This window comes from Myotis yumanensis, unplaced genomic scaffold (assembly GCF_028538775.1).
Source record: "Myotis yumanensis isolate MYYU_CA2020_CCGP unplaced genomic scaffold, mMyoYum1.0.hap1 SCAF_10, whole genome shotgun sequence".
Taxonomy (NCBI): Eukaryota; Metazoa; Chordata; class Mammalia; order Chiroptera; family Vespertilionidae; genus Myotis; species Myotis yumanensis.
The window spans coordinates 57487565-57499808 of record NW_027223761.1 but is presented as its reverse complement, the minus strand read 5'-3'; the positions used below and the strand labels follow the sequence as shown (position 1 = coordinate 57499808).

At 45.6% G+C, this 12244-nt stretch overlaps 1 protein-coding gene across 2 annotated transcripts in view; it reads left to right on the top strand.

Moving 5' to 3' along the window:
- AMOTL1 (angiomotin like 1) overlaps nucleotides 1–12244 on the top strand; it is a 148486-nt gene that overhangs the window by 97386 nt on the left and 38856 nt on the right. For both annotated transcript variants that reach the window (XM_070425840.1, XM_070425841.1), the window contains 2 exons: nucleotides 7325–7469; nucleotides 8559–8648. In XM_070425840.1, the coding sequence (XP_070281941.1) occupies nucleotides 7325–7469; nucleotides 8559–8648 (235 nt within the window). The remainder of the gene's footprint in view (nucleotides 1–7324; nucleotides 7470–8558; nucleotides 8649–12244) is intronic.

Sequence of the window (12244 nt, the reverse complement as noted above, 5' to 3'; positions counted from 1 at the left end):
CTGGGAGCAGTGGGTTTGGTGATAAATACGTGCACGGGCTGAATCTGCCCTAGCGCATCTGTGCGGAGCTTCCACGGGAATGGTCTGGAGCAGTGGTCGGCAAACCGCGGCTTGCGAGCCACATGCGGCTCTTTGGCCCCTTGAGTGTGGCTCTTCCACAAAATACCACGTGCAGGCGCGCACGTACAGTGCGAAGTTGACTTAAAACTTTCAGTAAAGTTTATTAAGATAATTTTAGGGAATGTTGTGGAGTGAAAGAAGATGTAGTGTCGAGGATTGAGAAAGGTATGTTGAGATGGTTTGGACATATAGAGAGGATGAACGAAAGGAGATAGACGAAACAAGTAGACAAGACAAGTGTGGATGGGAGAGTTGGAAGGGGTCGACCTCAGCGAACGTACCTCAATCGAATTGAGGACATTTTTAGCAAAGGCCAGCTTAGGAGTACCCTAATTAAGTTAATAACAATGTACCTACTTATATAGTTTAAGTTTAAAAAATTTAGCTCTCAAAAGAAATTTCAATCATTGTACTGTTGATATTTGGCTCTGTTGACTAATGAATTTGCCGACCACTGGTCTGGAGTCAAGACCAGGCTTGGCTCAGGGAGCTCTGGCTGCCTTTACTGGAGGGAAGATGAGAGCCAGAAACACGGGTTGCGAGAGTGCTGCCGCGCTCCAGGCACACCCGTAGGAGGCGGGAAACAGCCCGCCGTCTCCGGCCTTGGCTGTGGCTGCTGCTCAGGCCCCAGCTTGCCTCTGACACCTCCCAGGGCACGGTCTACAACTGGAGAGGACCAGCTCAGCACTTCTGCGAAATAAGCCGTTCTTTCTTCTCCCTAATGAGCTCTGTGGCACATGCGTCCGGACGCTATGCAGCCCCACCTGAGGGCAGAGTTTGGTTCTGAGTCTTTTCACACGGGTGTTTTTACACAGTTTCATGGAGGGGGCAGAGATCGGGAGGTTTTGATATTCTCCATTGACTTGTTTATTAATATATACTTTAGTGACGTGTAACATGCATTTCTTTCTTGATTTTGATGCACATTTCTATTTTTTAAATTTGTTTTTTAGAGAGAGAGAGAGGAAGGGGTGTGGGTGGGGGGAGAGAAAGAAACAGAGAAACATCAGTTTTGTTGTGCTACTTATCTATGCATTCTTCTGGTTGATCCTTATATGTGTCCTGACTGAGGATCGAATCCACAAGATTAGTGTATCTGGACAACGCTCTAACCAATTGAGCTACCTGGCTAGGGCTCACGTTTCTAGTTTGAAAAACAGAATTCATCTCCCAGTGACTCAATTCCTTGCACAGGGGATGATTCTTAAACTTTGTGACCAAAAGGATTTTGATGACTTCTGAAAAAGGAGAAAAATAAAAGCTGTTTGCCTTCTGGAACCCAAAACTCCTTCAGTCCCTTGACTACCATAAATAGTTCTATAGATATTACATTTCATTGATCTACCACACTGGAAAGGCCCATATGTCAATTGAAACGCTCAGATTTTGACAAATACTTGGCGTGCCCATCACTAGTTCCGGAGCGGTTCTCCACAGCTTAGGTCCTAAGCCTTAGGACCGTGAGCCGGAGGAGCCGGTGAACTTGGTGACAGCATTCCCCGGCTGCGTGCCCTGCTTGTCCTGTCCCAGGCCTCTCTCGGCTCGGCCTCACAGTTCAGTTGTCTCTCGGCCGCTGCTTAGGCCTCAGGTCCAGGAAGGGGACTGTCAGGTGGGCACGGTGACGACTTTGCTTCTCAGTGATGGGGCCTGTCACTTTGGGGTGGAGCCACTGTGCTGGTTGTAGGATGTGCTGCCCTGTGCCAGCGATAACATCCGGGCTGGATCCTCGCGCACTGGGCGTGCTCAGAGAGATTCAGTGTAAGGGCAGCACCGAAAACAGAAGAATGTTTGATCGCAGGCTTAGCCTGTGCACGCTGTGCCAGGAACATGGCAGGAAAGAACGACCCAGCTCAGAGACGCCAGTGCACAGCCCAGGCGGGAAGACCGTTTCCAGAGGCACGAGGTGGTGATTTTCCCTGTTAGTGTTGGAATGCGGGTTGAGGACCCTCAGGAAGGGAGGGTGTTTTTCAGTATTTCCGTTTACTCACTCATTTGCTTCGCTTTCCTCCCAGTTTCCCTGAAGCATAATTAATGGACAGCACTTCCAGCAGGACCGGACTGTGTTTTGTCGAGTGGGTTGGCCTCAGAAGCCATCGGGGCGATGGACATTTGGAGGGAGAGGGCTGGAAGGCCTGCGAGGCAGTGACGGCTACCCCAGGCCTGCTGTAGTGAAGCCCCTCTCCTGTCAGCTCAGCTGTGGTGGCTCTGACCAGGCAGTCTGGGACTCCACATTCCACACCTTGTGTGCCCAAGGTCGTCTTCGTCCCAGGCCTCCCCTTGGCTCACCCTCACTGCTCAACTGTCTGACTGGGCAACCTGGGACTTGTAGGTAGATCTGCCCTGGGTCCTGTGGGCCCCTGAGCTGTGCATAGGAAGGTGCTCAGGGAAGAAGCCAGTACCCAGAGCTTGGCATGGCTGGGATTTTCTCAGGGCCCTTGTCTGCCTATTGGCTTCATGGCACCAGGACTTTCCAGTCTGCTCGTGGTTCTGTTTCTGGGACAGTGAGTGCTTCTCTGTGAGTTCAAGGACCCTGGATGACCTGGCCTAAGAGCTTGCTGACATCTGGGCTGGAAGGGAGGATGGGGTTGTGAAGGCAAACCCAGTATTCTCATCACAAGGTCACACTCAGACTCTGACCTGGCCCAGTTGGTGTTTATATCAAAGCCAGTCTGTCCAGCCTTGTCTTCATCTTTAACAGACGTCAGGGAGGACTTAAGATGCTCTGAACATGAGGGATTTGAAGAATTGGGCGTGGTTCTTGTTCTGAAGGAGTGTGCAATTAGAACTCAGAGAGCTTTGGACTTGAAATTCTGAGAATGGTTCTAGTCCAATTTCCCACCCCTTAGGAATCCTTGTGTCAGATCCTGAAAGGAGGTCATTTATTTTATTATTTTATTTTTTTACTTGAATGCTTCCAGGGATGAGAAGCTCACTACTGGGCATAGTGCGCTTCTGGAAAATGTAGTTTGGAAATTCTTATGTTGAATCAAAATCTGCATCTTTTAACTTCCTACATATAGTCATTGTTCTGTCCTCTATGACTACAATAAAGGAGACTAATCTGCCTCCATTGTGACAGCTGTCACTTCTCACAGGAAGTATCTTATCTGAACTAAGACTTTTGCCCTTTCTCTCTTGGTAGCTACAAGCACATAACCAAATCCCAATTCTCGATTGTTTCGTATTTGAGATTATAAACGAGGCTGTCAGAGGGATCCTGCAGTTGCCTTTCGTAGTGTGCAGAGAGAAGTTCTTTTAATGAAAGGAAAAAATCCAAGATCAGGTATCATTTCTCAGTGCCCAAGACTGTTTTTGAGGAGGTATAAATTTAAAGATTAAACTTATTTTTTTCACTGGCAGGGCACAGTGCTAGGGCTATAGACTATTTCTACCCTGAAGGAATTGACAATCAAATCAGTCACAAAATGCATATGCACATTCGAGTTCAGCCAGGTGAACGTACAGTGGGTGTGCAGCTGAGGAAGGCTTCCTAGTTGTCCTGGGCTTGAAGCCTTGGCACTCTGTTACCGTGGATGGTGGACCCATCAGGTTTTATGGTCCTCTCTCCTTACATAGCGACTAGGTGATGCCTTTCGGTCGTGACAGGTACTGTCCCTGCCCATCTGTCCAAAAATAAAAACCACCTTTTATAGATGAAATTAGGACAGCAATGGTGGTATTTTGGAGTCATCTCTTTTGAAAACAAAATAAATCAAAAGGAAAGAACATGATTTGTGATAGAGCTATGAACAGGATTCAGAACATGCTGTTCTGTCTGCTGCCGCATTACTGACAGTCATAATCTCTTTAGAAAAAACAGGCCTTGTGGAAATGAGGGGACCGTGGAAGTATCAACTCTGGTATTAGGAGGCCTTGGAGAAAATAAGACAGTACCAACAGGAGCCTGAGTGTTCTCAACTCTGCCCTGGTCAGCTACCACTAAAGAAACCCTGCAGCTCCCCAGCCTTTCCCTGTCCTCTCCTCAGATGTATCTTGGCTTGATTGTAGCCTCCGGGGGGCACTAACCACATTCTCTCTCCTTTACGTTTTGGCTTCCCGGCTCATGGCATCACTGGCTTCAGTCTCTCCCACTGGGTCTTCTGCTGCCCCTACCCCTGCAGTGTTGATGCTCCCCAGGGTGGCCCTCTCATCTGCTGCTGCTCTCCCTAAGTGGTCTCCACTGTATGATTTCATGTCATCCGCACATGACACAGTTCCCTTCCTTACTTTCCCACCTGTATCTCCTCCTGCTAAGGGGAAATCCTCGCCAAGATGTTCCGCTGGCTCCCCAGACATGGTAACTCCAACACTGAACTAGCTTTCTTTCTTTGCTAAAGAAAGAATGGTTTCTCTTACAAGCATTGATCTTGGCCAGTCTTATTGCTCCATCTTCTAAGCAATGAATGCCTGTGCTGTCTTTGATATCTTTCTCCCTTCTAGTTCAGACTGTCCCTAAGACCTGTTGATTCCACTCCTCAGGGTCTTTGGAATCTGTCCTTGTATAGGGTGTACCACAATTCATGCAAGAAGTAATTTTGATAGAAAACACAGGTTTATAATTAAAAATTGTAAATTTTTTATTGATTCATAAAGTATACAGTATAAGGTTATGTATGGAATAGCACATCGGGTAAATGGCCTCCACGGCTTTGCTGGCACATACACAAAGCCATGGCCTTCATTGGTCTTCATTGTCCCTGCTCCTGGGCCATAATTGGTACTTGGTAATGCTTATCAAATTGAAGGGATTGAAATCAAAGGGCAACAGATATTGGAATCTGATTCAATAAACCAAGTAAAATTAGGCTTTTATTTGTTGTTGTTGTTGTTGTTAATGCTCATGCAAAATTCAAATCTTGCGTGAATTTTGGGACACCCTATAGTTACCCTAGTTCACGCTTTGTCATCAGTCACTGAGCTGTTTACATTAGCTTTTTCCTTGGACTTCTTTTCTCCTGCCTTGTCTCCCCACCCCCACTCTCCAACCCCATCCTTAATTTATCTCTGTAAAACCTCTGGTAAGACCATGCTGCCCTTCTGCTTATATGGGTGTGTGTCCTCCCATAATTCCCCCTGGCCCACAAAGTCCTTCCACTTGGCCCTGGCTCCTACCACTTGCCCCTCGCACTCATCAGAGACATGCACTTTCATGGCTTGGCCTTGGCTCAGGTCCTATCTTCTGCCTGGGATGCCAACGCCCTTTGGCCTTTTCTTTTCCGCTTGGAAAATCCCTATTCATCCCTCAAGACTCATTCTCAATGGCATTTTTTCTGAAATCTTATCTAAAGAAACTTCTCTCAGCCCTGCAAAATGACCTTGCCACCCAGCTCCGTCGTAGCATTATACCACCACACCCCTTACAACTTTGCTTTACCGAAGTGGATGTGTCTGGGTGCAGGCCATCTCTAGACATTGAGTTCCTAAGACCAGGTATCCTTGGCACCCAGACACACGGTGAGTATACAGTGAACACCTGTTAGAATATGTTTTGTTTATAGGAACCTCAGCAGGGACTTCTGATCAGGGCAATTGGGGTGCCTGCCTCATGGTGACATAGCTCTCCAGTGGAGACCAAAAACATGGTGCAAGTCTCTTGGTGCCCAATGAGGGACGCCAGTGCTCTCAACCCTGCCTGCCTTGCCTCTGGTTCCGACTTTTAGCAATACATCAAGGTTCTGTGTTTGCAGGCACTCTTTATCCTTTCTCCGGCATTTATTTAGGTCACACAACACTAAAACGGGATTTATTGATAGCTACTTCAGAAACTCACTAGTAAGTTAAACTCCTGTTACCACAGTTAGAGCTACCGCTCATAGATTTATATATGCCGCAGATTAAATGCTCTCCCAGTTACAGCTCTGGATTTAGTGAAATATAAAAAAAGAGCAACAAAAAAAAAAATGGTTTAATTTCATATTTTTCAATTCCTTCATACAAAGAGATTGTCTGTGGTCCATTTGTTTATAATTAGCTTCAAGTCCATCAATCCTTTATATAGATAGTTTCATAGGAAAGGGAGTAAAAATGCTAAGTAACGCAGCATCTCCTCAAGTGGGTTTTATGTTCCTTTGGGGATGGGAACATAAAAGGAAGTTTTCTGGATGAGCACTGTACTTGGAGTCTGGAAATTTGGGTTCCAGTTGTGGTTCTTTAGTTCTGTATTTAATATTTTCCCTTATGTTAACTGGGAATAATAATCTATATATATAAAACCCTAAATCACTAGACGACCGGCCGGTAGCTATGACACGCACTGACCACCAGGGGGCAGACGCTCAATGCAGGAGCTGCCCCCTGGTGGTCAGTGTGCTCCCACAGTGGGAGCGCCGCTCAGCTGACTGACAGAAACCAGACACTGGGCTCATGGCTGGCGAGCGCAGCTGCGGTGGCACAAGCCGCTCCCACCTACTCAGCAGCACTACTGAGTGGCAGCAGTGGCAGCAGACACAGCAGGGCCCGGGTGAGCGGGAGTGGCATGGCGCTTGGCCCTGGCTCGGGCTCCTCTCCTGCCGCCTGCTGCTTCACACACTACTACATCCCTCGAGGGGTCCCAGATTGCGAGAGGGCGCAGGCCAGGCTGAGGGACCCCACCGGTGCACAGATCTGTGTACCAGGCCTCTAATAATAGTTGTAAATTGCTGTACAAAATATAAGAGGCTTAAGTTGTGTTTAAATTCACCCTTTCTGGAATTGGTACAGAGAGATTTTTCCAAGGTGACATCAGATGGTCCACCTAGACTTGTGAGTCTGCTATTTGAGGGACCCTAATGTAGCCCTCAGAAGGCAGATGGGGGTGGGGGTGAAATTGATTACACCATTTGGTAGACATGAAACTTGAGATGCAGAAAAGGCCACATTGAAGATACAGCTTTTACACTTGGAATGTCAAAGAGGCAGTGTAGACCGAGCCACCAGTGTGTCTCAGTGGTTGAGTGTTGACCTATGAACCAGGAGGTCACGTTTCAAATCCTAGTCAGGGCATATGCCCAGGTTGTGGGCTCGATCCTCAGTAAGGGGTGTGCATGAGGCAGCTGATCAATGATTCTCTCTCATCATTGACGTTTCTCTCTCTCTCTCTCTCTCTCTCTCTCTGTCTCCCTTCCTCTCTCTGAAATCGATATAAACATTTTTTTAAAGGGTTGGTGTAACTAAGACACCGATGGGAATGTTAGAGTCCCACTTTCATGTCACTTCTTTCTTGTAGTTTGAAAAAGAACTTCAGAGAATTTCGGAAGCCTATGAGAGTCTGGTCAAGTCCACCACCAAGCGAGAGTCACTGGACAAGGCGATGAGAAACAAACTGGAGGGCGAGATTCGAAGACTTCACGACTTCAACAGGGACCTCCGAGGCACGTCAGCTTCCGTTCATGTTTTCTCTCTATCCCAAAGCGCTGTGTGACCAACAGCCTGACTTCAGGTCCCAACTGTGTGAGATAACCTTGGAAATTCCAACCACCTGGGAAAGGGCTCTCAGAGAGCGGAATTGTTCCTTTCTGTCTTGTAGGGTGTAGGTTTCAGCACCGAGCCTGAGAAGTGACAGCCTATATGCAAAGTGAGGGAGTGGGTGGGTAGCTGCTTCTGGCTTGAAAAGTACTGACTGTGACTTGTGACTTGTGAATATGTGAGTGGCAACTTTGAAAAGACCAGTGTTAGATGCACAGCTCTTCCCACACATGCTGAGTCATTCGGTAGCATGCTGTAAAAGCCAATGCTGAACACTTCCTTGGTATAGTATAGGAGTCACCTGCTACAGGGTTTTGGCAATCTCCAACATACAGAATAACTCAATGCATAAAATTTAACTTCACTTTCAATCAGCCAAGCCATTTTTCAGTTGCCTTGTATGTAATCTCTAGATCCTACTTTTTCTGTTATTACAAATCTCCATCTTGCATATCGTGTACATTCAATGAAGACCTGTTAAGCCAAATTATTTAATGGAATAAATGAAAATTTGCCAGGTGCTTTGAGCAGATGTAGAACTAACTGTGTAGAATCTTCATCCATTAGGTCATTTTGACCTTTTTTTGGTATTTAATTGTTGTTCTAAGATACAGGTAGCATTTGCGGGCTAAAACAGAGGGCTCATGGTCAGGGTTAGCCTAGGGCTGGGTTTGGGGCCAAGGAGTCAACCCTTTGCAAGGACTTCAAATCAGAGGTTTGCTCATAGGCAGCAAAGCGGTTTTTCTTGGAATCTGTTCTTAGCTGCCCCCTGCTGGTGCACATCTTGGCATTCCATTGCATAAAGGCACAGTGTGGCATCTGAAGACTTCTTTTGACATTTTGGGATGTATTGTTCCTCCCCAAAAGTTGTTCAGTTTGGGGCTCCTGCCTGAGGATCTTTTCATACCCAGCTCTTGGCTCTCACGTCATTTCTCAGTTGATGACGACTTATATCCATACACATTTCTTCATAATTCTTTTCTCTCTGTGCACAGATCGACTGGAGACTGCCAACAGGCAGCTGTCCAGCAGGGAGTATGACGGCCATGAAGACAGAGCCGTGGAGGGCCTGTACGCTTCCCAGAGTGAGTCTCCATGTTCATCCATCCCAGCGTTGGTATTTTTAAAACCCAGGGGCCTGAACAAAGAATCATGTTAATTTTAAATAGGTTTTGTGCTGTGTACCTTTGGGGTTTTGTAATTTAGCACATAAGCCGTTGGGCCTCCTAGGTCTGCCAGAGATAAAGCCAAAGTTATTGGGTATTATTTCAGCAATGTTTATTCTGACCTTCTGACCTGGGCCACCTGAAGGACCACATCATATATCTGCATATGTGACTCTCGTTGCCAAAAAATCACTGAGCCTGTGTCTGCCCAGAATGAAATAAACAGTGGCTTCCCGTGCCTCCAGATTATTGGGAGAATATTGTGTTAATTTCACCAAAGGCAAATGGGTTTTGAGAAACCATCAGTCAGGGTTAGAATTTCTGCAAATCCATTGTACAGGTCAGAAAAATAAAAATACAGCTTCCTTTTTTTAAGGCTGTTTAGAAAACTGAATTCATTTCTCTGGCATAAATCTCAACAACATGGTGAGTTAAGTGTTTACTAACTAAAGACAGTTCAAGGAACAATGTTACCTGACATTGACCATCCATGTGGTGTGGTGGTAGAATTCTGATGCCGGTCCTTCGGTACAACCCTGCATTTTCAAGGCGGGGAAATCATTGGTGAAATTTTCAAGGTGTAGTCCTATTTGGTTGGGTTAAGCTCCTTTGTTTCTCCCACATTTACTCCTGATCGCACTCCAGGGATTAGTCCCACCTTCATTTTTAAGTTTTGTTTTGGCAGATGGACACTCATGCTGTCCAGGCCTTCTGTATCAGAGCCTTCCTCGTCGTCTTGCAGCAGTTGAGCTGCCCTGTGCTCCAGGTTCCTATGAAGAGCTCCATCAGCATCTTGAATTATTTACTTTCCTACAGAATGTATCTCTTCCTGAGGGTACAGCAGCTTTACCACCTCCTCTGAGCTTTCCTTTGAAAAATGAGTCACCTGTGGTACCTGCGTGTCGTCCCTGGCTGTCGGGTGATCAGCTGCCTGAGTAGAGTGGGTGTCCTTGTGGTAGTTCTGTCAGCAATGTCGCTCTGCTGATCCTCTGCCTTATGTCAGGGGATATCATTCTCTCACTTAGTTCAGGTCAAAGTGGGAAATCCAGTTAGTTCCATCTGGCCCCTTAAGCCCATGGCTGTGCTCATAGAATGACGGGGTTTGGTGTTGTGTGAGTTCAGAAGATAAAACATTAACGATGCAGGCCAAGAGGCTCTTCCGGCTTTATGGCAATGATTTGTTCTGTGTGAGCATGCTCCATTGTGCTACAAAGGCAGAAACAGAGTCCAGAGGCATTTTTCAACTGTTTACAGGTATCTCATTGTTGACATGTGATATCATTGAATCTAGAAAGGGCATTTGAAGCAAGTTTGCTAACAGTGATATCGAAGCAATTTTTTAATGCCTGTCTCTACAGGACACTTTGTGCCATAGTCATGCTTTATAATTGTTTGCATTAGCTTTTCCTCTCCTAGTGTGGGGAAGAAATGGACTCGGTATGTTATTTCAAATTTACAGGTAGGTATTTTTCTTAGTGAGTCGTAAGAACTCTTTATATATTAAGGAAATTAGCATGTCTCTTGCTATCTGTGTTGCCGCTACTTCCCCCAGTTGTTTTTTTACCTTTGATGATAATGTCCTTTAGTTTACAGATTTTTTTAGTAACTATATTTATGCCTTCTAGATTTTCTATTATGCTCAGAAATGCTTCTTCCCACTCCAAGATTATAAAAAAAAATGCACCTATTTTTTTTTCAAATGTGTTTATGAATTTATTGTTTGCAAGACTTATATTTTAGAAGCTTGTTAGGAACAGTACAAGAGGCATTCATTAGGAACTAACCTGGAGGCAAGAAGACTAATAACAGCTATTTTAGTGTCTGGGCAAGAGAGGTAGAGGTCTTAACTAAGACAGAAGTAGTAATGGAGAGTAGGGGGAGATAAGCAAGTGACAATTAGGAACTTGGTGACCAATTGAATAAGGCAGTAAAAGAGAGACAGGAGTGTGACCAGAACAATCAGGAGGAAGGTACACGCTGGGATTAGATAATAAGTTGAAGTTTGAACATGTGGAGTCACCTCACACAGCGGCCCATAGCTAAGTGAGCAAGTATAATAGCAATAGGTGCAGACATACCCAGAAGGCTAGTGATGGGCGATGCTTCCTGTCAGACTCATTTTAGCATGTGGGTACAAAATGGCAGGCATGAATTACTGCCTCGCTTCAGAGTTATTGATGTGTTTCATGATCTACATATTCTTTTGAAACTCTATTATTAGAGCACTTGCCAAATGCCTTGTAACCATAATTATTCACATTGCGCACTCCAGAGGAGCCAACCTTCTCAAGTGAGTCTTTTGAAATGCTAGCCTTTGGCTGAGAGAAAGGCAGGCCTGCCAAGCGGAGTAGTGATTTCTCTAGGTAATGCCTCGCAAGGAGCTGAGGCTCAGTTGGGAAGCCTCTGACAAACACCTTGGCCAGTGGAAAAGTTAGAAGGAAAGTCAGAGGAGAGAATAGCATGTTTGGCTCTTTTGCTGGGTGTTCATGGGGAAGCTAAGCATTCAGTCCAAGAACACCCAACACACTCTCGCAGAATGAGCTGCCGGTAGGAGCTCTGTAACACCTTAGTTAATGGAAGGGGAAGGTCCTTCCTGGCCTGATTTCTACATTTCCCTGCTGTCCAGGGCAGTTTTCCTTCAAACACTGAGCTCTGCTCTTTAGTTGGAGCCTGATGAAGGCCTTGGTGCAGTGCTTGGGCAGTCGCCCCGGAGCTGTGCAGGTTGGGGGAACGTTAAACAGGGCGATGATTGTGCTCCTCTCGGTTAGGAGATGGCTCTGTGTTAAAAATCTCACTGGACTAAGTGCTTAGGACTTTGAGGACTGTGACAAATTGTTTCCTCTATCACATCGTGGTGTCGCATTCAGAGTTGAGTGTGTTTGCTTTCTGCTTTTGCTTGCTTGTTGTTGTTTTCAAATGTTTTTGCAGCCAAATTGCTCCTGAAAAACAAGACATCCTGTTTGGTCTGGCTGTGTGACACTAGGGCATCTTTGTCCCTTAACTTCTTTAACTTACTGAGATTTCTGCTTCTTCTATTTGTTCATTTGTCACACACATGCACGCGGGTGCGCGTGCACACACACACACACACACACATCAGAGTCCTGGGAATGTCTGTCATCATTCACTTTTAGCACTATCTTCTCAGCAAGTGAAACTTTTTAATCGTTTCTTTCTGAAAAATTGATGACTGCAGAATTTCCATCATCATTAGACCAGAAAGCCAAAAATAAAATATTAGATGTGGGGAAACAACTAGGTGGGTAGAGGGAATCTTATTAGTTTCTTGGGTTGAGCGGGACCTGATTAGCCCTGGCTTGTGCTTGTGTTATTCCAGGATAAAACCAAGTTGTGTTTAAGTCTTTGTGAGTTGGATTCTGGCTGTTAAACGGTATCTCTCGAAGAAAAACTTTTTTTGAGTATTCATTTATTCATTTAAATTGATGAGTAATGTGTGTAAATGAGTCAGAACTTATATATACTTTGGATTTTCCTCATAATTCCCATGGGTTTAA